Here is a 25,243-nt window from a genome sequence, read left to right on the forward strand (position 1 = left end):
TGCGCACATTTACAAAGCAGTGGGAGACATTTCGGGACACGAGCTCTGCTCATACACGTCGCTGCTTTGGGGGCGCCGAGAGCATGTTGGGGGTGGTGTTTCCCTTGGGAAAGGGAGGAGGAGGGTAAGGCAGACAAGGCCTCCCTCTTTGCTGGGCATTTCTGTGGTCATGCTCCTGGGTTGAGGGGTCTTGGAGTGTTGTCTGTGGCAGGTGCTGCCATCAGGGGCCGAAGCCATGCTGTTGGCGATGGATGTGCTTCTCTTAAACCTCTTAGTGACTCTCAGCCCCCAGCCCAGCCCAGGTCTGATGCTGAGCCCGGTGTAGCGCCGGCTGTCGCTGTCCCAGGAGATGCACGGCGTCCCCCTCCTCACTGATCTGGGGGGACAAGGGGAGAACTGAGCCCCCCTTCGCCCATTTTCCCTGCTTAGCGGGGGGTGTCTGAGCCTGATGAGGCGTGTGGGCTGGCTGGGCAGGCAGGGGTAGTTCAGCTAGGCTGGCTGGTGGGATCCAGGGGCGGCAGTGGAGGCTAGCAGGGTAGCAGGCAGGCAGGGATCACTGGGGAGCGCGGCAGGAGGAATCTGAGGAAGGTGTTTTGGGAAGGTATTTAGGGAAGGCATTTTGGGGAAGCGCTTCGGGACGGCGTGAGGCACTTTGGGGAGGCGCTTTAGGGAGGCACTTTGAGGACAGTGTTTTAGGAAGACGCTTTGGGAAGGTGCTTCAGGGAAGATGCGCTGGGGGGGTGTTTGGGGAAGACGCTTTGGGGAAGGCGCGGCGGGCCGAGCCGGAGGGGCACCCTGCAGGGAGGAGGGAGCCTCGGCGGTGCGGGGCGGTCCCGGCGGGCACCTGCGGGCCGGGCCGCCGCCTGCAGTGCCGCCGGCCGCCACCGGGTGGGGCGGCAGGGCAAAGAGTGAGCGCGGCGGCGGCGGCGAGGGGGGGGCGGCTATCGCTCCGCAGCGGGGGAGGGGGGGGACTCCTGCACCGGGATGCGCCGGGAGGGAGGGACCCTCTCCGCACCGTGGGGAGCTGCCTGCGGCGGGGTGCACGGCGGGGTGTCCCTGCGGCGGGGCGCACCGGGAGGCACGGGGGGGCTCTGGCGATGCGCGGGGGGGTGGGAGTCGGGGCGGGGGGGGGGGGGGGAGGTCTCCGTCCACCGGCATGCACCGGTGGGTTGGTGATGGTGGAAACTCCCATCGCCGGGAAACATGGGGATGCAATGGGTGCGCGTGTGGGTCTCCGCACCGGGATACACCGGGAGTGGGGGTCAGCAAGGAGTCCATGGGGATGCACGGGGGTGGGGGATCCGGGGTGGCAGGGATCCCTGCCCTGGGCGTACCCAAGGATGCGGGGGGGAGGGGATCGTTGCACCCGCTCCGCGATGCTCCGGGGGGATACCCGCACCCCAGGTCCATCCCCGCACCGGGACGGAGGGGGAGACGCAGGAAAGCGGCTCCAGGCCTAGCTCCCCCCGGGGTCACCCCAAAGGAAGGAGGGGACGCCCCCCGAATCCTCGGGAGACGCAGCGGCGGGGGGAGGTGGGGGGGGGCATCCCCTCTCGGCGCTCCGCAGTCCCACCGGGCACCAGACTCAAACCAGCTGGGGAGGCTAAAGGGGGACGCCGGCCGAGGGGGGAGAATGGTGGGGGGGGTTGCGAAGGAGAAGGGGGGAACTCAATGAACTTTTGTTTTTCCTGTAATCTGAAGCAAATGCTTTGCAAAACTGTCTGTAACCAGGCAGCCCGGATACCTGCCTTTGCCTCCATCGCTGCTGTGGCTGGGCTGAGGGGGCTGGGGGGGGTGGGGGGGAGGGAAGCGGTATTGCAGCCGTCTGTGCAAGGCAGCGTCTGGGTTGGAAACACACCTCGGATAAAGCGGGGATCCCCCAGCCCTGATACCCCTGTTCTGGAAAGCACCGGGGAGGGGGGGTCAGGAAAATCGCCCCCCCCCCCCAAAAATAAAATAAAATAAAATGTTGGTGTGTGTGGAATATAACAAACCCGAAACAAATAATGGGGGAGAGGGGGGTGCAGAGAGTAAATCATTGCAAGGGGCAAATCAATGAAAGAAGGCAAATAATTGGGGGGGGAGGGGGGGAGAGGCCAAATCATTGCAGGGGGTAAATCCTTGTGGGGTAAATCACTGAAGGGGCAAATCATTGCAGTGGATAAATCATTACAAGCAGGGAAGGGTAGGGGAGCAAGGAGTTGCAATTGGGGAAATGGAGGGGTCTGAATCTTTATGGGGAGGGTAAATCATGGCAAGAAGCAAGTAATGAAAGAGGGGCAAATCAATAGAGGGGGTAAATTATTGGGGAGGGAGAGAATCATTGCCTGGGGCAAATTAGTGTAGGGCACGGGTGTAAATCATTGACCGGGGCAAATTATTCTGGGGGGTAAATTACTGAAAGGGGAAAATCATCGAGAGATAAATCTTGTGTGTGAAGGGAATCATTGCAAGGGGGGAAATCACTGGGGGTAATTCTTTCAGGGAAGAATTATCGCAAGGGGGAATCGTTAAAGGGTTAAACATTGGGGGGGTGTCATTGTAAGGGGGAAATCATTGGGGGGGTAGATCTTGGGAGGGAGTCATTGCAAGGGGGAATCATTAGGGGTTAAATATTGGGGGGATTATTGTAAGGGAAAATCATTAAGGGTTAAATATAGCGTGGGGATCATTGCAAGGGTGAAATAATCAAGGATTAAATATTGGGGGGGTTCATCACACGACTGAACATTACAGGGTGGCGGGAGTCACTGCGAGGCGAAAATGTTGGGGGGGAATCATTGCAAGGAGGCCATGATTAAGGGTTAAATATTGGGGGGGGGGGGGGGAGATAATTTGGGGAGGGGGAATCCTTTCGGAGGAGGGGGGGAGCCGGGGCTGAGCCGCGCTTGTCTCTCCGCAGGCCGAAGGTACGGACGGCGAAGGAGGAGAAGGAGAAGGAGGAGGAGGAGGAGGAGGAGGATGAGGCCGAGGCCGAGGAGCGCGGCGTGACCGTGCGGCGGGCGGCGGGCCAGGGCTCGCACGCTCCAGCGCCGCGTCCGCCCGGCTCGTCCCGCCTCCCCCGGAGCCCTCTGAAGTGAGGGTGGGTGTGCGGGGGGGAGCAGCCGTGCTGGCGGCCAGCCCAGCCCCGGCTTCCCCGCCTCTATATAAACACACATTTGACTTTCTTTTTTACTCCTATTTAAGATTGAGAGGGGCGAGCAGCCCTTTTTACTGAAGTCTGGTGAAAAGTCTGGGGCTAACAAATAACCGGCATATAGATATATAGATATATTTATAGAGATATATTTATATAGATAGACAGAGATATAAACCGATCCGTCTCGCTCCGTGTGTGTAGATACATATATATAGCTATTTAATTCTTCCATCTCTCCAGGTCGTGGCTGAATTATTTTATGATTTTTTAACATTTTTTAAAATCTCGCTCCTTTTTTCCCTTTCTTTTTTTTTTACTTTTTTTTTCCCCTCTGGTGTGTGTGACTTTGCCTTGAAAGCGAGCAAAAGCCAGAGCATCTGCATTTGGACTTTTTGGGGTCTTTTTTTTTCACTCCAGGGTTTTTCTTTTTCATTTTTTTTTCTCGAGTTTTTGACTACTCCCCCAACCCCTTCTTTTGGGGTCTCTCTTGTTTTTGGGGGTTATTTTTAAAACTTTTCTTTTTACCCCTCTCTTTTTGTGTTGTGTGGGTTGCTTTTTTTTTCCCCCCCTGTGTCACTCTGTCAAGTTTATTCCAAACAAGAACAAAGTTTTCAGAGAGGGACAGAGGAGAAACTGCTTTTTGCCCTTTTCCCCCCCCTCTTTTTTTCCTCCCCCTCCCGCTCCCCCCTTTTTTTTCCTGTTGTTTTTCTAACCTGCCAGCGGAGAGGGGGGCGAGCCCGGCCCCCCCCGCCCCAGGACCCCCCAGGCAGGGTTTAGCGTGCGCTCCGCAATCGCCCTCTTTTCGTGCGTGCGTGTGTGTGGGTGCGAGTGTGGTGCCTGTCAAGGGGCTGTTTCTCTCCCCACCCTCCTCCTCCTCCTTCTTCCAAATATGCTTTTTGCAAGTTTTGATCTCGTCTCGGCACTGGCTACCCTCGCGGCGTGCTTGGTGTCACTGACTTTGCTGCTGGCCGTGTCCCAACAGCTGTGGCAGCTCCGCTGGGCTGCCACCCGCGACAAAACCTGCAAGCTACCAATCCCTAAAGGCTCTATGGGATTCCCTTTAATCGGAGAAACCTTCCACTGGCTCCTGCAGGTAAGGAGGATTCCCTTCCCTTCCCTCCCTGGAAGGTGGGCTGGGACCGGCTTTTTTTTTTTTTTTAGGGCTTTTTTTTTCTTCTTTTTTTTTTTTTTTTCTTTTCCTTTCGATTGCATCATGCGGGTTCCCGGCGAGCTGGGGAGGTAGCTGGGGCCGGGGGCTGGTGGCGGCTGGCGCGGGGGGGGCGGAACGGAGGGAGCCAGGCCCGGCCGGTCTCGCCCCGGAGCGGCCGCCGCGCTGCGCTCCCCGGCCGGGCGGTGCGGGGTTCCCCCCGGCGGGGGCTGTTCGGGGCCGGAAAGGAGGCTCGGGGTCTCCCCTGCGCTGCCAAAATCTTCTCCCCCCCCCGCCCCTCCCCCCGCGCCTAAATACTTGCAAAAAAAATAATTAAGGATAATAAAGCCGGGGGTGAGAGGTAGCCCGGGGGTGCGAGTTAGCCCCGGGGCGAGGGTGGATGTCGCCGGGCACGGCGCGGGGCTCCCCGGATCGCATCCTCCCGCTCGCCACCCCACGCCCCTGCAATGGGCTCCCCCCGCTCCCCGAGCCGTCCCATCCCCGTCCCCGGGGCTGCTCCCGCCGGGTTCGCAACCCGCCCGGCTCGGGTCCGGTCTTGGGGGAAGCCCGCGGAGGTAATCGGTAGATTAACCCGGGATTAACCTTGCTAAATGTTGAACAGCGGCGGGCGGAGCGGGATCCCCTCGGACCGCGTTGCGAGAGGGTGACTGCCAAAAAAAGAGGGGGGGGAGAAGAAAAAAAAAAAAAAAGGGAGGTGGAGAGGAGGCAGGAGGCGGCCGAGGAGTGCCCCGCTGCGGGGGGAGCCGCGGGCCGGGCTGGGGGCACCCCGCGGTTCGCAGCATCCCAGGAGGGAACCCCCGAGGAAAATTAGCCCGAGGGTTTCCCGCTCCCTCCTCGCGGGGCAAAATAGAAATAATAATAAGCAAATGGAAGCCTGGCGAGGATGCTCCCGCCAGCGAAGGTCGCGTTTCATTGACGGGCGCGCCGAGGGGACGGCAGAGCCCGCGGCGGGGCAGGGCAGCCCGGTCCCGGCTGCGAGGGCTGCGGCGTCCCCCGGTTCCCCCCCCGCCCCCGCCGCCGGGGAAGCCCCGACGTGGGAGCCCGGCGCGGCAGCCCCGCTCCCCGGCCGGCCCCCTCCCCGCCAGCGGCGCCGAAGGGGTTAACCGCACGCTCTCAATAGGGCTTTATTTTTTAAAGAAATTTATCAGATTTTTACAGGGGGACCAGAAAAGGGTTCTCGCTTTTCCACAGGCTCCGTCCAAACAGAGTCCAGGGCTAAAAATACAAAATTTTGTATAAATTGGACTCCATTCGAAACTTCTCCCACATAAAGGTCCTCTTTGTGCTGCCCTGGAAATGGTGTACAAATAACTCTTTATTAATGCCACAAAAAGGACTTTAATTATATTTACGCAGATCAAGAAACAGGGTCACCTGAACATCTGAAATTCACAACCGCGCTTTTGTTTCAAAATAAACACACGCACTCACAACTCAGCGCCGGGGCGCGGAGCTGCGGCGCTCGCAGCTATTCTCCCCGCTCGGGATGGGGTTTTTGGGGGGACATCCCCCCGCCTTCCCCCCTCCCGGCGGCTCCATCCGCCTCCTCGCTGACAAAAGCCCCCGGAGCATGTGGGAAAGTTATTAAACCCTCTCAAATCTGGAGATTTACTTAGGCAAATTGCAGCCTTTCGAGTAAATTCAGCCTGAGCGAAAAAAAAAAAAAAAGAGAAAGGGAAAAAAAAAAAAAGGTTAAAAAGTGCCAGAGGAGGTAACGGTAGAAGTTAAAAGGAGGAGAGGGAAAGGGGGTGGAGGGCACCGACCCCCGCCGGGGCGGCGGGAGGAGCGGGCACGCCGCCGGCAGCGCCGGGCGCCCTGTCGGTGGGAGCCGGGTTGTGCGGGAGTGGGATGTCGGGGTTACCCCACTCTCCCCCATTTCTGCCCCTTACCCCGGCCGGGTTCACCCCCAAACCTGCAGGCGCGAGGACACCCCCCCTCCGCCCCCCCCCGTCTCCCGCCCCCCAAAGCGGCTCCCCGCCGCGCCGTGGGGTGCAAGCTGCGCGGGCGCGTAGAGGCAGTGCGGTAACACAGCCCCCCCCCCCCCCAACTCGTGTTTTGTCCCCCACCTCCCCCCCCTTCCCGCAGGGCTCCTGCTTCCAGTCTTCGCGGCGGGAGAAGTACGGGAACGTGTTCAAGACGCACTTGCTGGGGCGGCCGCTGGTGCGGGTGACGGGGGCGGAGAACGTGCGGAAGATCTTGATGGGGGAGCACCACCTGGTGAGCACCGAGTGGCCGCGCAGCACCCGCATGCTGCTGGGGCCCAACACCGTGGCCAACTCCATCGGCGACATCCACCGCCACAAGAGGAAGGTGAGGCACCCACGCGAGACGGGGGGGGGGGGGGGTGCATGGTGGTGGGGGGGTGCGTGGGGCGGGGGAACCCCCTTCCTTCCCTCCCTCCCTCCTTCCCCTCTCGCCCTCCTCTCCTTTTCCCCCCATCCCTCTCCCCGCGGAGCCCTCGTGCGTGGGAGGTCCCGCGTGCCCCCTCCGTGTCCCCCCCCCCTCCTCCCCCACGCCGTGTCCCCGCTCGATGCCTTTGAGGAATTTAAAAGGGCGATGGGGAGGAGAGAGGGTGAGCGGGGGAAGCGGGGGGAGAGTGTCACACGCGGGGCTGCCCCGCAGGTCGCTGCTGAGGACGGAGGTGCTGCCCCTCTCCCCGCCCCCCCCCGCCATCAGCGCCCCACCAGCCCCCCGCAACCGGTGTCACGCGTGGCGGGCGCTGCCGTGAGCCGAGCGCCGAGCGCGGTCCCAGAGGCTCTTAAAAGGGCGATGCAACCGGCGGGCACCGCGCGGCGTGGGGCGGAGGGGGGGCAACGAGTGTGGGGGGCAACGAATCGGGGGGCCCCCTCCTATTTCCAGGCTCCGCCGAGAGGTGTCGTGGGCAGACCCCGCGGGGTTTGTGTTTGTTGGGTGGCGGGGGGGGTGTGTGTCTCATGGCGCTGGGTGTTCCATTGGATTTCAGGGAAATTGGGGCACTGATGAGGGTCCTGGGGTGAAGTGCGGGGGGAAGACTGAGCTGGGGGGCGGGGGGGGCGGGGTGGGTGCTGAGACCCTGCGGGGCCTTGCCTCACCTCACCCCCTCGGGGGTCCTGGGGTGAGACCCTCCTTACAGACCCCAGGGCAGGCAGGTAGTGTAGGGCACCCCGGTTTCAGGGGGTGTTGAGCCCAAGCAGATGTAGGGGGTCACCCTCATGTCTCCCCATCAGCAAAGGCGGTGGCAAAGGTGACAAGCCTGTGCAGGCTGGCATGGCGGCATGGGTGATGGCTTTCGCATCCCGTCCTCCCCGGGACAGGCTCTTTCCCAGCTGGGTCGGGGCAGGCAGTGGATTTGAGGTGAAGGTAATGTGTCTGCCCCCCTCTCTGCGGTGCCCAGACATCGTTCCCTGCAAGGGGAGTGTGGTAGCCAGCGCCAAGAGTCTGTCCCAGTCCCTGCCTGAGGCAAGGTCTGCTCTCCTCTCTCTGCTCCAGCAGGATTTCCTATTTTGGCGTATATATTTCTATAAAATTCCTATCAAACCCAGTCCCTCACTCTTTTCTCCTGGGGGAGAAGATGAGAAAACAAACACCCCATGACACCCATTAGTCACATTTTTTAATGTGCTGGCAGCTGAGCCTCAAGTGCTACCACAAGAAACGTGGTGTCAATCCCTACCCGGGACCTGGGAAAACTCGATGTCTGCAATTACACCCCCCTTTGCTTGGGCTACTTCTTTTTTTTCTTAAGGAGGGAGATATTTTTTCCAACCTTGCTGTCAAAGAGAAAGGGCGATAGTTCACGGGGCTCCTTCCATCATGGAACATAATTTGCGGCAGGAGAGGTGCAAGGAAACGGGGAGCAATGCTGTTTCCTCTGGCAGCAGGAGCAAGGCAGCAGTTTTGGCTCCTATTTATTTCCTATTAAGGGAGGTTTTACCAGTGGCAGCTGGTGATTTGAAGGTCTTCTACGCTCCTTTGCTGCTTCTTTTATCTTCTGCACAGCAAGATAATTTTTTGCTACTGAAAAGTGGGTAGCTGAAGGCCTTTGGTTGCAATCGCCTTAATGAAACCGTGGAATTCAGACCTCAGGAACAGATGCTGGGGGAGGCGAGGAGAGCGTGGGTTATGGGAATGGGGTCATGGAAAAGGGAGGCCTGACCTCTGTGGTATCCTGATGGACTTATAATTTGTACCACAGCTCGGATGGGGAGTGCCAGCACCAGCAAGGAGCAATACCAGCAGCACAGAAAGGGGAGAGCCTCTCTCCCTCGGTACTTATACCTGCTTTTTTCACTTTTGTGTTTTTACCTAGTGGGAAAAATGTGTCCCACCCTGAACTGTGAATCCCAATGCTTTCCGATTTTTCTGAGCCCGAAGTCTGGTCTGGATCTCTATTGTCCCCCTCAAATCCCTTTTGCGTTCCTGATTTTGGCATCAGGTGTGATCCCAAGCTGGCAAGGATCCTAATTCTTGCTTAAGGGATGGCTAAAGCCTCCTGAGAACAGGTACTTTGGCAAAACACTGTCCTGGGATGACCCTTGACAGCCATGTCTGCTCCTGCTCACACACTTTGCCTCTGCTGTGAGCTCTATCATTCCTGAAAGCAAATGCTTTCCCCATATCAGCGGGACTGGGGATGCTACAGTAGCTAATTGTTTTTAAAGCTTTCTCTTTCAGCAGCACAGGTTAGGTATGCCGGCCTCAGCTGTTTCCCTTCCCTTTGAAAGCAGGAGGTTATTCTGACTCCTTCGCTTGGTCTCCTCTCAGTTACTGTTCCCGCGGGGCTGAGCATCTCATGTGTCACGCACCCTTGGGTGCTCCCCGAGCCCGGCTGCCTCCTGAATTGCCTTCTCCCCTACGCAAACCATCCCTCGCCCTGGACTGAGTGAGTTGCGCACGTGGAGATAGGGTGAAACTGCTTCTAAGAGGAAGAAAATAGATCATTTTGTTCTTGGCGAGATTGCGATGACCAGATTAAAGCTATTACCAGGCCAGGTGCCTTCTACCGTCAGAAATTGCCGGCGTCTTTTGAGTTCATTAGCCCTGAGCTTTTGTTGCTGTTAAATGGCGTTGACTTTGAACTCTCCCCACCCTGCTGCTGAGACTGTGAGAGGTCTGAGGTGGAAGCACTTAAAGCTTGTTGTGGAAGCATTTAAACTTGTTCCTTCTCAGTAGAAGTTTTTCTCTCAGGTACCTCTCTCAGGTACCTAGTCCATACCTTTCTCTTGACCCTCTGGGGAACTGAACAAATAATCTGTTGGCAGAAGACTGTGTTTTTCACAGACTTCACCAACTTTCATAGTAAGGATGCTAGTATTAATAGAAATATTAAAAGAATCACAGCAGTCTGAAAGCTCCATGGAAAAAAAGCAGTAGAATTTCCTGGGAAACCTTTTAAGTTGTTGATAATTCAGTTTAAAGCATTGTGGGGCTTTCTGGAGCAGTAGCTCCATCCACCTCTCAAATTCTGTCTTCTGCCTCAGCTCTGAGCTTGAGCCTTCACTTGCTCTGAAGTGGCTTCTCATTCTCTGGTCTTGCCAGAAATTGTACATGAGGTATAATTTCTCGTGAGGCTGCTTGTGGTGTAGGGTGCTAGTCAACATGACGAAAGGTGGAGGGTGAAACCCCATGCTGTGGGAGTCACCCTCTGCTGTCACTCCAACCATTGGGGGTCATCTCTAGCTCTTGTTCCACCAACCCTTACGTGGTCACCACCTGCAATAAGTCCGCATAATCTTTCTAAAAGCCAGTGGAGTTGCATTTATTTGCAGCAGCAGCAATGGCAGATACTCTTTCATCATTCCCTGGCAATTGAGCCGTGGTCTCCTCTTGATGGGGCAGATTGCCACTGAGACGTGAAGACAAGCTCTAGCAAAGAGCTTTAACCCCAACATGTTCTTGCATGATGTTTCTGGTAGCTTGCCATTGAAATTGGCTGTTTTGCTGGATGCATATTGCAGAGCCTTCCAAAGAGATTTAGCTCTTCAATGTAACTTCAAGATGAGCAAACCACAGCCGTCACTACTGAATCTGCTGTAGGACACTTGGCCCATGGCAGTGATGGGATCAGAGCTGGATCAGACAACTCAGGCTCTGGAGCTCTTATCTCAGGTTTGGTATGTCCTTATCTCAGCTCCTTTTCAGGATCTTGTACAGATTCAATATCCCCTTCCATAAAGCAGATGAATATCCTCTTCTCCATCCCAGAGGCTTTAATCCCCTAGATATTGATAAAGGACTCTGAGATGCATGTGTGAAAGGTGCTCAGGAGGAACAAAGCTGTATTAACAAGCTGGTAGCTATGTCAGCTCTCTGCTTTCTCATCCCGTATTTATTAAAGCTCCCCTGCAGGAAGCTGTCAAAGTTAATATAAAGTGGAGAAAACTTCCCCCTTTTGGGAAATGAACTCTGCAATTATTAGGAAGGGGGTCTCTGGGTATAAAGTCAACTTTGCCCAGGGACGTGACAGCTTGTGGGGTGGGACGGAAGGTGAGAATGGGGCTGGGAGCAGGGCTTTCCTGCGTCAGGGGTATCGCTTTATTGTAGATGTCATCAGCGTTGGCTCTGTCCTTGGCCTGAGATGAAGCTGGTTGATAAGAACAGTTTACAAGTAGTAAACAAAAGCAACCCAAAACTCCTCAACCTCCCTCCTGAGATAAATATCTACTGAGAGGCTGTTACTGCTGTTGGGTCACGGAGTTTATGTGGATGTCAGAGAACCTGGGCCACCCGTGCTGCAGTGAAGGTGACTTGCTTCTCTGTGGTGGCATTTTTGTTTCAAAATCACCTTGCAGGTTACTGGGATGAACAGCCACATTGCTCTTGTGTCTGGCTGAGCATGGACATGTCTTTGCTCTGGCTTTTTGGTGGCAGATCTCTGCCTCTTTCCATCACATGTTGTCCCTTGGGGTCAGACGTGACATCGCAATGGAGGGGAGCTTGTGCTCTCCTGCAGTAACTCATGGGGATGGGGTGGTGGGACGGTGCCTGACTGAGGGTGCTCCTTGCTCCACACTTCTGTTTCTGGTGCTCTCCCCATCCTGTACTTGTTTTGGTGTCAAAGCCACGCCACCGGTGCCGTACCCTGTCCCAGCCTGGCTGTTCACTCAGTCCTTTTCATATCTTACCCTAGATCTGTCCTTGTAGACACGCATTTTTACCTGTGAGCTCCCATTTATACCTGTGAAACCACAGTGAAATCAGTGCAGTCGCTCCAGATTTACCACGTGTTTCTTTTGAAACTGCCGATCCCTGGGTCAATACGAGCTGTAATGAAGGCAAATCAAATCTGCTCTTAGGCATGGTGATAGTGTGGGCTCTGGTTTTATGGGATGTAAGGCCATTGGAAAGTTGAAGTTCAGCAAACAGAGAGGGAGGCAATCCTGTGCCTCTGCCTGTGAGGGACCCCAGCATCTCGGTGGAGAAGGAAATGGGAACTGGAAATGGCCAGGATGCACGGCCCTTAGGTTTTAGGTCAAGACTGAGCAGTGCCCGAGGCCAGGAAGGAGTTTCCCCATGCAGGATACGTGCTGCCAGCATGGGTGTGCTACGGTGCACGGGGAAGGTGGGACTCAGACTTTCCTCGGAAGCATCCAGCCTTGGCAGGAGAGCACTGGACTTGCTGGGCCCATGCTCTGTTCCAGCATAGTAATCCCAAAATAGGCACAGCTGGCTTAAAAAAGGAAAAGAAAGAATAAAATAAAAGCAGTCCGTGGGCTGGGTAGACATCCTAGACCCGGAGACTCGAGGAGGAAGCAGACAGTGGTGCAGCGAAACGGCCTGTTTTGTCTCACTGTCCAAAACTACATCATTCATTAACACACCACAATTAATGTTCTGCCTCGGAGGCATACAAGTGTTGAGCTTATTAGCACCAAGTAGAAAGGTCTGAGGCTTTAATATAGTTTGCAAGAGGATTAAGAACACAAAAGGGGCCATAAATTTACAGCCAAATATAAACCAGCTGCTGTGGGCTGGACTGGGGGGGAGGGAGGGAGGGGAGGAGGGAGATGGGGGAGAAGGGCGGGAGGAGGAAGGAGGGATAGGAGGCGGCGGGAATGTACCTTTCATACTGCAAAAATCCCTGACCCAAGTTTTTAAGAGGGTTTTTTAGTTGTTTTTTTTTTGTGTGTGGGGTTTTTTTTTTCATTTCCACCCAGCCTCGCTGCCCTCCTCTGTGTGACTTGTAAATCCCACGGTGGAAAAGAAACCATCCGAGCCCCCCCCAAATCATATCAATCAGCTTGAGCGGGCTGGATTCCAGCTGCCATCGGCTGGCCCGGCTCCAGCCCCTTCTCAGCATGTCCGTGTCGGGCTATTGCCCCGTGAGCTTTATTTAACCCATGGGCAAAAGCCACTGAAGCCGGAGAAAAGGCTTTCATTGATGGAGGAGGGCTCCCGCTCGCGGTCTTGGGGAAGAATTTGTCAGCTAGGTTGGCTCATTGACTTTAGACCAAATAGTGCTGTCATCTACAGTGGTGTAAATCCAGAGTAATTCCAATGGATTAAAAAAAAAAAAGCAAAGCACAGGCACTCCTGGCTGAAAGACAAATTTCATGCGTTTTCATAGCGCCTTCCACCCCAAAATGACCTGCAAGCTCAGACCCTGCTTTGAGAAACTGTGCTGTGTCAGAGCATGGTTCCAGCTCAGGAGCTGTACGGATAACCCTGGGAGCTGAACCTCTCTACCTTTTTGTGTCATCTGGGATGGAAGCTGTTGTCCTGTGAGGCACGGAGAAGATGAAAGTCCTCCGCAGGCTTCAGTGCTCTGTGCTGGGTGGAACTGCAATCTGCAGCCCCATAGCTCTGCATGGGTCCAGGCGCCGCTTTTGGTCAGGAATGGGGGATGCCAAAAGCTAATCCCAGACATGGGAGAGAGCTTTTCAGACTCAGGATCCATCTGACACTGTCTTTGTGTAGCTTTGTTTTTCTACTGCATCATACTCCATCCTTCCAAGCAGCTCAAGCAACCTGCTGAGTTGTGGTTTGTAATATCCCGCTCATCCCCCTGGGGACCGAGTGCTTTGTTTTAGATTAATGATGCTCTCCATTACTTCTCAGGTGGCACTTCTACCACTAAATATATCTCTCTGTCACTCAGCTTGCTCTTAAACTTTCTTTTCCTTAATTTTGTAGGGTGGCCTTGGGTCATCTCAGCCCTTGTCATCTCCTCCCTGGGTTTAGTTTAAAGCTCAGAAGAGGCCTCTGATAGTTGGCAGGAGCTCATATGTTCAGAAGGAGGGACATCTGCACCATCAGATGTGTGCTCATCCCCATATGATGCACAGAGGTCTTACAAGACCTTACTCAGGATTTTGGTTGCAGAGCTGCTGGAGGGAGCGCTTTTCCAAGCGTCTTCCCCTATTTCTGCCAAGAGACAGATACGTCCTCAGAAAGGTGTATTTATTTCACCTTTGGGATGGAGCAGGCTGCATCATGGGGCGACGGTTTCCCTCTCATGCCCTCTGCCAGCACAGCTGCCCCTTGTGCTCTGCGCAGCTCCCAGCCCATGGAGCACTTGGCAGGACCGAGGTCTAAGTGCTCCTGTGGAAGAGTACTTGAGGCTGGTTTCTTTGCGAAGTCCAGCTCTGTCTCTAGGGAGAGTCCATGCTCTGGGTTATTTAAACGCATGGGGTCCCTTCCCTTTGCTCCCCGCTCTGTTCTCCCGGAAGATGCAGGGGATCAGCAAAAAGGGGACTTTTCTTCTAATATTTCTCCTCCATTGGCTCTGCAGCGGTGGGCGGGGCACTGTCCCTGCTGCCTGGGCAAGCTGCTCTCCTCCTCTTTTGCTTTGGGTAAACTCTCATCTCCACACCACAGATCTGGGCTTTAACACTGTGGTCCAAAAACAAATGGGATAGCCCATTCCAGCTCAACCCAGCCTTCTGACGCTGATGAATGGCTGCTCTGACCATGAAGCCTTGTGCCTGGTGGGTTTGCAGGATGCTCCTTCTCCATGGCTCCAGCCAAAGACACCAACCACAGGCAGTGGGTACGTGCCCTGTTAGACATCTTCTTGGCCAGCTGATACCACCTTTCTAATCCCTTCTGGCTGGACCCAGCTCCTGTTTCTTTGCCACACTGTTCTTTGATGTGATATCTTCTTTTTCTTTCCTTCTGTGTGATGTGATCCCCTCCTTGAAAAGTGGTGACAATATGTAAGGAGAATTTTGCTGTTCTCAAATGCACTGGTTTCCTTGTCAATAAATGGGGGGAGGGCGCTTGGAGCAGCAATTCAGAGGTAGTGTAGGCACACAGATGTTGAAAAACCACAATGTGTTTAGGTATCCCATAAAGTGGGCTAAGAAGCCTAAATCCCTGAACGTAGCTGGTTGAATTTTGCTTTTGTTGGCAATGTTGTTTTTTTTTTGAGACAAATGGCAGCTTTGGAGAGGGGGGTGCTGAGGCAGATGTAGGGTGTCCTGCTTGTTCCCGGCTCTCCCCCCGCCACCCCGTGTGTGCATCACAGCCCCTTTAACCTGATAGCCTGTTAAAGGGTTTTTGGATCAAAAGCGAAGTCTCCCATGCCATGTGGAGGGTTTGTAGGAGAGATGCTCAGACGTGGAGATTTTTGAGACGCTGGGACATGGGGTGCTTGGGCTCATTTTTATTCTGAACTCAAGTGGAAATATGAAATGCTAAACTTTCTCACAACCCTAGATGTTTAAAAAAAAAGTAAAGAATTACGGGTATGTGCAACCCTGAAAGGAGCATGATCATCACAATGTGGCCCAAGGATGCCGAAATGATCTTTACATTTTTTTCACAGCACATTTTTTTGAGAATCATTCAGATTTCAATAAAACTGCCTTTCACAAAGGCACTCCATTTCTTTTCTTCACTTGGGCTGAGTTTGGAGACTCCACCTACTGTAACCAGACTCCCTTTGGAGACAAGTCACAGCATTCGTGGGGCTCTTGCACCTCTTCCTGGGAGAGGTTGCTGCCTTCAGGTCCCCTGAGACACCCGTGCTCCTCACCTGCACTCTGCGTGCAGCACTGTGCTTTGATAAGCAAACCCAGCGTTGCTCATTTTGGGTAGTTGGGAGCTGAAACTCTTGGCTTTTCCCTCTCAATTGGCCTGGATTGCTCCCATGATGGAGCATGGCAGAAGACGCTGAAGTGGTCCATGTGCGCCATTTTCCAATTATGGCACGGGGAGAAAAGGCATCAGCTCTTTGCTATGTGCCTGTGAAAGGCAAAGCCCTTTAAAAATAGATGGCAGAATGTCAGGGCAGCGGTGGGGTTTTGTGGAGGCCCTCTTCTCTTTGCGGTGCCTTGCATAGTCTTCACAACTTCTTTGCTGTGTTTTCTCTTTGCTTGTGCTCCTGATGCCAGGGCAGCCTCTTGCCCATAAGCCTTCTCATCCCGCTCCAAAAATATCATGGTTTACAAGCCCGCTGGAGCATGGCAGTGGGCTCTATGTCTGGCAGCCCCATGTCTGATGCCAGAGAGAGGCAGACATCCATTATAATGTGGCGACAGGACAGGGTTGGGACAAACACCGCCTGACCTTTGAAACGTAGAAGAAACAGTACGTCTCCAGGTTGAGACGCCGCTTTGGATGCTTCCTGACACGTCCTGCCGGCCAAGCTGCTGGTGGGTGCCAAATTGGTTCGTGAAAACATCTCCATGCTAATCACGCCTTCGTTTGGTCGGGCCAACAGCTCTGGCTGGCGCGGGCTGGATGAGACGCAGGTGTCTGATCCCAAAACATAAGTTTTCCTCCTGGAGGGGAGGCAGGAAAAGCTCCATTCCCTCTTTGCCATGCTGATGTGCCGGGTGGGAGCAGGGGACCTGCAGATCACGGATGGCAAAAGGCGAGGGCTGAAGCTGGTGTTTGGAGCTGGCACCAAGGGATGGTAGCACAATGAAAAGCATTGTCCCTGATGAATCCTCTCCACCCCAGCCGCTAAATGAAGTCTTTGCTATGCATGAAAATGCTGTGGGTTGAAGCTCAGGGCTCTTCTCTTGAATGCCCTCTCCTCTTTGGTGTGGTTTAAGGACAGGGCTAGGGTATTCTCCAGCCAGGACTGGGGGAAGTTCGTTGTCACACGGAGCTGGACCTCTCCAGGAGATGCTGGAGCTGAGACACTGGGAATGAATTTTCTGCCTTAGGAAGACCATAAATCTTTAAATATCCTGTTTCCACTATGAGACAGACTCAGAAGTTTCCAGCCAGGCTCGCTGGGTGGTGGTGTCTCCCTCGGTGCAGGGTGAGTGCATGTGTGCAGGTGTGAATGAATGCCCCTGGATGGAGCAAATCCCCAGCCTTGGCTCTTTTGGGACATACCAAAATGTGAAAAAAATGGGGGCTCTTTCCAGCATCCCCCAAAAATCCTGGCCACTGCCCCGGCACTGCTGCCAAGGCCACCCGACCGGACCCCCACCACGGCTGGGCTATTGCATCTCGGTGTAGGCAGAGCTGAGCACCCCCTTAGAGCTGGTTTTGCCTCTTGGCAGCTCTGGAGCAACTTTTTTTGCACTGATGCTCCTTGGCTTTGCCTGGTCTTGCTCCGGCGAGTGGCTGAGATATTCGGCTCGTCTTCACTAGAGGGCGCAGGAATTTTAGGCTAGAAACGTGCGGAGGTTTGTCGGGGAAAGTTGGCTGCCTTTTCCTCCTTTTTAATCAACTGGAAAGATGCAGGGTTGAACTGGAGGTGACTGGAAGGGGATCCAGACTTGTGTCTGGCTGGGGAAGGATCCGCTGACATCTGGGATTAGGCGGCGTGGAGCACAGCGGCGGCGAGTGGACGGGACGTTGCAGTGAGCCAGCAGCGTGGCCAGGGCTCGCCATGTCGGTCAGCCCCATGGCTGTGAACTGCAGGCTGTGGCAGACGGAGGGTGCAGACAGCTGGGGCTGTAGGAGCCTGGTAGCAAACGGACAACTCAAAAAAGGGTGGAAAAAAAAGAAAAGAATCCTCCTGAGTCCAGTGCTAAATGCTCCCTCTTTTTCAGGCTGGGCAGGTGGTGTGTTGACCTTCATAGAGGCTCAGTCTTGCCTTCCTGAGGGTCCCCTCGCTGCACATTACTCCTTGGGACAGGCACTCTCCTCTTCAGGGTCTGGCTTTATCTGCGGGGTGTGGATCCGGCCCTGAGCTGGTTCTCTTCACCACAGCAGCAGTTTTGCACAGCGGGACCAAAGGCATTTCTTGGGCTGCTGAGCTTTTTGCAGGGTGCAGGGCGTCCCCAAGCACTTTGTTTTGTTGGAGATGCTGGGCAGAACTTGGGGAGGATGGGGTTTGCCCCAGGTTGGGAGCCACCTCCATCAGGATGGTGGCTTCAAGCAGGCTTCAAGCCTTCGCACTCCTTAAGCAAAGGCTGTCTCCTCATTGGCTCTGCTTTCAGCTGGAGAAACTGAGTCACGATAAGGATTTGGGGAGAGCGGGGTGATTCACTGGGAGCCTCTGTCCTTATCCCAGACCCCTTATCGTGGATGAAGGGCAGATGCGAGCCAGATGGGGAGACATTGGTGTCCCTTTGCTGGCCCCACTCAGGAGGTCCTGTCCCATCCCTGTCGAGCAGCTCATGGCTGCCAGCTCTCCTTCAGCCAGGACTGCATCAAAGCCTGATGTCCTGCTCATGGCCACCAGGAACTGGCCCTTTCCCAGCTCCCTTCATATCTTCTCCAGGCAGCTGAGGCACTCAGCTTTAGCACCTCCAGCTTTTCTTTTATGAGTGGCTGCTTTTTCACCCCGTCACACAGGCAGGTCTGCCTGAGCATCGCTGCCCTTTCCAGGCTTAAAAATAGCTTTTGAAGCATGGAAAGGCAGCAGAAAGCAGCAGCCGCACCATCTCGCGCCCTCACAGTGATCTTGCTGTGGCCCTGCTGTTCATTCATTCACTCCTCCCCTCCGTTCATTCATGCCTTCGCTCTGCATAGCCATCCGGGGATGGCTGTCTGTCTGCAGGCAGATCTGTCTGTTGTTCTGCTTGCATTTTCCTCTCCCAGCCCTCCTCCTGCCATCCTGTTTGCACGCTAGTATTTCCACGAGGAACCTCTGAGCTCTGCCCCACTGTGTATCGTGTGATGAGTTTTACTCGGGGCTCAGCCTGAGTGCAGCTTGTTATGAAGCGGCTCTTGTTGAGCCTCCTGCCCAGGGCTGCGAGGGGACAGAGGTGTTATTTCACCAAACAAACTCCCAGCAAATGATGTGCATTAGCAATGAGGGGTCGCAGCCAGGAAAATGTTACCTTTCCCTTTGAGTGCTGACTGCGAAGGAAATTCTCACATTTACAGCTCCAGTGAGTCCGGGGCTCATGGAAAGAGGGGGTGGCTTTGACTTCTCTCCTCTTGTTGGTTTGATAACTTTGCAGCCCCCCCACCGTGCATTGAGCCCCCCGGGAACTGGCCACCGGTGGAGGCTGCACAGGCTTGCAGCTCCTGCCTTGAGAGCCTGTTTTAATTTGGTTTTCCCGGAGGCCTGGCATGCGGTGGTGCGTGTGTGCACGCCGCCCCATGTGTGTGTGTGGAGGTTAATAAAAAATAAACAAACAGCACTTTTTCCTCCGGTACACTCTGGGAGGGATGCGGCGGGGATGCCGAATGAAAGCATGTGCTGTGGGCCGCGTCGGGGAGGGCTGAAGGGACATTCCTGGCATTGCTGAGCTCCTCGTGCAACGCAAGGGCCCTGGCCCAAATTGGAGTAAGGAGCCGTTAGCATCGGGGACTTGGGGAGGCCCACTCCCGCACAGTGTTTACTCGCAGAGCTTAAATTAATACTGTCTGCTGACATCAGTTTTTTCGCCCGGTTTCCCAAGGAAATGAGCCGTGTGTGATTGCAGCCTCTGCGTACGTGTGCACCTCTCTTCCCCACTTGAACCTCTGTCTAAGTTCAGCCAGATTTCACATAGATCCTAAACGCCCCAAAAATAATTATTTTACTTAATTTTTTACATATATTAAAAAAGGGTGGTTGATATGCAGGAGAAACTGCAACAGCTTCCCATTGAGAGAAAAGCTTGCCTGTGTCTGCATGTGTGTGCAACCGTAATGTTAGACACTAGAGAATCCCCGTGGAAGAGATGTATTAGTGGCATCCAAACCTGGGGCTGAATGTAACTGTGAGCCATGAGACGTGGAGCTGTGGGAAAGCTGGCTCCATCCGTCCTGCCACGTGTGGGGTGAAGCGTTACCTCCCGTCTCTCTTTTGCATTGTGTTATGGCCCGTCATTTGTGATGGTTGTGGCAGGGATCACCCTGCGGAAGATCTGTTAGCTGATATTTCTCCATTGACCTTTTTTGGCAGCGATTTTAGAAATTGGTGATGCCGGATGATGATGAGTCTTCTGCTAAGTGGGCCTGTGATGTCCATTTTCATGGACAGGAGCTAGTTACTAGAGAACGCAAAGAGGAGGGGACTGTTGGGACTGTGTAGAAATCTCTGCTCACTCTGTTTTGTAGGTTTTCTCCAAAATCTTCAGCCATGAGGCACTGGAGAGCTATCTCCCCAAGATCCAGGTGGTGATCAAAGACACCCTTCGGGCCTGGAGCAGCAACCCTGAGTCCATCAATGTCTACCACGAGACCCAGAAGCTCACCTTCCGCATGGCCATCCGTGTCCTGCTGGGCTTCCGCATCCCTGATGAGGAGCTCAACCGTCTCTTCGATGTCTACCAGCAGTTCGTGGAGAATGTTTTCTCCTTGCCTGTGGATCTGCCCTTCAGCGGCTACAGGAGGGTAAGAGATTTGGGATGAGTCTTCCCCCAGCCTATAACACCAAATTATTGGGATTAATGGGGCGGTGGCTAATACCCATCTCTACAGGTTCTTGGTGGGATTTCTTCTCACCTTCTGACCTCTAGAAGCAGGTCCATTTTGGGGGTACAAAATCTTGTTTCGGTAGAGTGGAGAGGGAGATCCATTCATATGTTTTTAGAGTGCTAGGAACCATGCAGTTTGATGCTAGAGAGAACATAGTCAGGATTTGCCCTGATTTAATGGGTATTTTTTCCTCTCTTGTAACTGGCAGGTTTGCTGTATTTTTTTGTTTGTGGGATCCTTCTTCTGTTAATTCCCTCCTGTCCCCAGGGAAAAATACATCAGTGGACATTCTAATTTCATGAACTGTTCTCATTTTTCAATGAATGATGCACACCAAAAACGTAATAAAAAACCACAGGCAAAAATTTGTATTTTTTTCATGGGGAATTTTGGTAGCAGAAATTCAGGAGTCTAAAATTTATTTTTGTGATTCTCACTGCAAATTTTGTTACTGTTATTTCACCACATGAATGAGCCCAACCATTTGCAGCCCTGGAGCATTTGCAGCAGCAGGTTAGCCCAGTGCAGCCGCACTCAGATAGGAATTACTTTACTGAGACCAGGTGATAAAATTGCTCGGGAAGCCCATTATGCTCCCAGGAAGAGGATCCTTTCAGATTAATTGACTTTCCTTTGAGAGACGATTTTCCCAGGGACTGCCGTACATCCCAGGGTGAGCCGGAGGCCTGTGAACTGGTGCGGTACTGGGGCTCCCACATCAGACCTATCATTTACATGTAGGTGCTGATTACTCTTGCCTGTAATCTCACCCGCTCGGGGCTTGTTCCTGCTGCCCAGGGAATAACTTCAGCATCTTTGTGCTTCTCTTTGAGCATCTGCAATTGCAGTCGTATTACTTAGACATGTCCTGAGCACATCTCCAGCTCCTGAGGACGCTGCGCTGGGGATAGTGGTGCTGGAATGGTATGGAATGGAATAGAATAGAATAGAACAGAACAGAACGGAATATTTCAGTATGAAGTGATTTACAATGATCGTCTAGTCCAACTGCTAGCCCAACTAGCATTGTGTCCTGCATGATCTGATGGCTTACTGCTCCACAGGGCATCCGGGCACGCGAGACGCTGCAGAAGGGGTTGGAGAAAGCCATCCAGGAGAAACTGCAGAACACACAGGGCAAGGACTACGCCGATGCGCTGGACATCCTGATAGAGAGCGGCAAAGAGCATGGCAAGGAGCTAACCATGCAGGAGCTGAAGGTAAAGATCTTCCCCATGGTCACTTTATCCTTGCTGTGCTCAGGGCAAGGGCTCCCCAAAGAGCAAAGCGTGAGATAGTGTAAGTAGGATTTTTTGTGGCAGACCTGAGATGGTCAGTGAGAGCTGGGAGACCACAGTGCGTTGTTGGAGCTGCGGGTGAATCCTGGTCTGGTGGACTATGGTGCCAACAAGCCAGTTGCTTTCTTATGGGCCACGTTTATTTGCAGATCATGCTCAATCTTTTCTAAAAAGCATTTCCAGGGAATATCAAAAGACTGTACAAGTTTGCTGACGCTTGCAGCCTTAATCAGCTTTACCCCTTGACCCATCCACCTTATGGTGCCTTCTTTGCAGGGCAAATGAGCCCTTGTCAGGTTGTTATCTGCAGCAGGGTCATGGCATAACTTGTCCTTCATATGCTATCAAGAGCCATCCTCAGGGCTTTTTTTCCAGCCTGTCTGGCCCTCAATATCCTCCAAGGCTCTGCGGCAAGCTCCCCAGGGTGCGCATCCAGGACCTGTGCCTGCACAAGGAGAGACCTTGCGGTTAGACATGACCAGGCTGAAGAGTTGTTGGGGAAAAAAAGTGCCCCACGGCAGCCTGTGTGCCTGTCCCTTGATGTGCCATGGCTGCTGGTCTGTCTATCTGCCCATCCCTCGTGTCTTACCCTGGCTTCCCTCTTGTCTTTCAGGATGGCACCCTAGAGCTCATCTTCGCTGCCTACGCCACCACCGCCAGCGCCAGCACCTCTCTGATCATGCAGCTCCTCAAACACCCCCGGGTCCTGGAGAAGCTGCGAGAGGAGCTGCGCAGCAAGGGCATCCTCCACAATGGCTGCATCTGCGAGGGCTCCCTCCGGCTCGACAACATCAACAGCCTCCACTACCTGGACTGTGTCATCAAGGAGGTGCTTCGCCTCTTCACCCCCATCTCCGGGGGGTACCGGACGGTGCTGCAAACCTTCGAGCTGGACGTGAGTATTGCCATCTCCTCAGGGTGCGGCTGCACTGTGAGCTCCCCAAAACAGCCTTGTGCGTCTTGTTGCAAAGCTTGCTTAAGCCTGGCTTAGATGAGACCCTAGGGAGAACAAATTAGGTCCTGCTGGTGATGGGAGCTGGAATTGCTCTGGATTCAGAGGAGGGTGATGGGATCTGGCCCACGGCAGGGAAGGGATGCATTCGAGCTGTCAAAGAGGAGACAGGCGTGGTGCTTCAAAGAGCAACTCGTGACGATGTTTGACGCCAAAAATTAAACTGGGGTGTGACAAGGGAAAGGTTTACTGCAAAGGGCATCTCTAGGCTGCTGGATGACAGGCAGATTACTCACTACAATGGCTGGAATTTCCTACTAGCAAAACAAAATCTTGAGACCTGGCTTGTCACTGTAAATCCTACTAATGTAATGATTTGAGTCGGAAACCTTTTAAAGTGCTCAGGGGATGATAAATCCACTTCATTTCTCATCGCCCAGGCCCTGACATGTGCGTTGGGTGTGTGGGGCTGACAGACGGCGGGGTGTGAGCAAAACCATGGGATGCTCTGGGGAGGGCTGGCTGGCACGTGGGGCACGGCACGGGCGCGAGAAAAGCTGCTTCTATTTCCCTGGCGGCAGTCAAGCACCGCAGGGTTCCTGGTAGGCGACTCCTGCCAGCGACCGCAAAGCAAACAAATAGCAATGGATCATCCAGCGGGTCCCTGGGATAGAAGCAGGAATAAACCCAGGATACCCATCTCCCTGCCTTGTGCGCTGTTCTCTCTGATTTTCTTTTAAATCTGCATCATGCTTGAGTAATAAACCCAAAGAAAATGGGAAAAAGCAGACAAAGTGAAATGGCTTTACCTCATCCTCCCGCTCCCTCTCTCTTTACAGTAGGGTTGACTCACTCTGGTTTTCTCTCCACCCTTTCCCTCTTCTCTGCAGGGTTTCCAAATCCCCAAAGGCTGGAGTGTCATGTACAGCATCCGGGACACCCATGACACCGCCCCCGTCTTCAAGGACGTGGATGTCTTCGATCCTGACCGCTTCGGGCAGGGTCGAAGCGAAGACAAGGACGGCAGGTTCCACTACCTCCCCTTCGGAGGAGGCGTACGGACCTGTCTGGGCAAGCACCTGGCCAAGCTTTTCCTCAAGGCACTGGCCATCGAGTTGGCCAGCACCAGCCGCTTCGAGCTCGCCACCAGGACTTTTCCCAAAATCACTCTGGTGCCCGTGGTCCACCCAGTTGACGGACTCAAGGTCAAATTTTTCGGACTGGATTCCAACCAGAACGAGATCCTGACAGGGACAGATGCCATGCTGGGGGCGACGGTGTAAAGCCCATGGTGGCGGCGCGAGGGACGGGCGGCCGGGGGACGGAGGGGTGGGGTGGGGGCAAGGGGACGAACAGGAGGGGAGGAGAGAGGGATGAGAAGCTTCTCCATGACGCTCGCTTCGCGGAGCCTCTGGGTCGGGACTGCTTTCTCCACTGGTGAAGCTGCCAAAACTGTTTTGCTCTATCTGCGGGGTGTGGAGAAGGTTGGGGTGTCGTCATGCGTCTTGTTTCATTTGAAAGGAGGAAGGAGTTGCAAAACCCGAGTCGAGCTGGGATGTCTGACCATACACAGTATCTAAATATTATAAATATATATATATATATATAAAAATATCTATAAAACACTTCTGCTGCGAGGAGGAGCGCTGCAAAGGCCCGACTGCAGGAAAGGCTTTGGAAATCAGCTGGTGATCAGAGGTCTGGTGTCCCGGGGCGGCTCTCGGGTGGCCTCTGATCTTTTTTTTTTAACAGTGTTAAATTAGCTGGTGATAACAGTGTTTTGTTTTTTGTTGTTGGGTTTTGGGATTTTTTTTTTGTTCATTTGTTTGGTTGTGTTTTTGGTTTTGGGGCGTTGGAGGCTTTCCTGGGTGAGGGGGAGGCAAGCGATGCCTGTTCCCATTCCCATTCCTTCTCCCGCTGGGGCAGGCTGGGGAGGGGGAGCTGCCGTTTCACCTCTGCTGCGGGACTGAAAAACCCTGTGGTATCTTGTCCAGGGCTGAACAGACGGTGAGACGTCCCTCCGAGGCCTCAGACAAGTGCGTATTTGCATTTTGCAAAATGCAGTTTGCGTTTGGGGCTCTGGGGTGGGGGGGTGCCCTTTTTTTCTCGTTGAGTTTCCTGCTGCTGCTACACAGCCTGTGTGCACCCATTCCCCCGCCGCAGCCCCTCACTTTCCCATGCAAAGGCACCTGTTTTGGGGGCATTTCGGTGCCTTTGCTCTCCTTCAAGGTGCAGGCACCAGCCTCCGAACTGCATAGCCCTGCCGACCCACCACAGCTCTCCAGGCACCGGGGGGCTGAGCAAAGCCGCCCGCTCAGAGCTGCTCATTTCAGTGCACCCTCTTCCATGGGAGGCATTTGCATTAAAGGTGATCTCTATAACTAAGCCAACGTACGCATTGTTTGTCTCGTGATTGGGTTTTGTTTGGTGATGGGAGAACTTGGCAGGAAGGAGACTGAGCGATGGTTTCCTGGCAAGCTATCCACCCCGTCCCACCACTAAGCTGGGAGAGGGGCCCTGCCAAAAGCTTCTCCAGCACAAACAAGCAGCCACCAAGGTATCTTGCATTCAATTTGCTGGGTGGGCCTATTTTTTTTGTTTGTTTTGTTTTTGCATGCAAGAGGCTTCTGGGTTGAGTGTGCGATGGGTGGGTTGTGTTGAAAGTGGACATTGCCTCGCACATGGGTGCAGAGCAAAAGCTTCCTGAGCACCCCGGCAGGCATTTGGTTCAGACCAGAGCCAAGTAGCAGGTTGGGAGATTCCTCTCTGACTTGAGACATCTCTGCCCAGCCCCACTCCTCTCCCATCTCCTTCTCTTCGAGGTGGAAAGAACAAGACAAGGACCATGGCCGAGACCTCTCCTAACCGTGATGGGAAAAGATCTCATGCTTGGGTGGTCAGCTTGGCTTTCTGCTTTAAAGGTGTCCAGATAAGTCAGAGGGGTTGAA

General features: G+C 54.1%; 1 protein-coding gene across 1 annotated transcript; it reads left to right on the plus strand.

Annotated features, from left to right (window-relative positions):
• Window positions 1–3,961: 3,961 nt before the first annotated feature.
• Window positions 3,962–23,599, plus strand: LOC128910116 (cytochrome P450 26B1). Its single transcript, XM_054203010.1, has 6 exons — window positions 3,962–4,232; window positions 6,393–6,617; window positions 19,686–19,961; window positions 21,110–21,265; window positions 21,957–22,238; window positions 23,186–23,599. Exons 1-6 carry the CDS (start codon window positions 4,029–4,031, stop codon window positions 23,576–23,578), a joined length of 1,536 nt encoding a protein of 511 aa, XP_054058985.1. The 5' UTR covers window positions 3,962–4,028; the 3' UTR covers window positions 23,579–23,599.
• The last annotated feature ends 1,644 nt before the right edge of the window (window positions 23,600–25,243 follow it).

The sequence above is a fragment of the Rissa tridactyla genome, chromosome 5 (genome assembly GCF_028500815.1).
Source record: "Rissa tridactyla isolate bRisTri1 chromosome 5, bRisTri1.patW.cur.20221130, whole genome shotgun sequence".
Taxonomy (NCBI): Eukaryota; Metazoa; Chordata; class Aves; order Charadriiformes; family Laridae; genus Rissa; species Rissa tridactyla.

Excerpts from the sequence above, each read along its gene's own strand:
- LOC128910116 (XM_054203010.1), top strand. The coding sequence starts at position 4,029 with ATGCTTTTTGCAAGTTTTGATCTCGTCTCGGCACTGGCTACCCTCGCG. Across the intron at positions 4,233-6,392 it reads CCTTCCACTGGCTCCTGCAG|GGCTCCTGCTTCCAGTCTTC; the intron begins GTAAGGAGGATT and ends CCCTTCCCGCAG. Across the intron at positions 19,962-21,109 it reads CCTTCAGCGGCTACAGGAGG|GGCATCCGGGCACGCGAGAC; the intron begins GTAAGAGATTTG and ends ACTGCTCCACAG.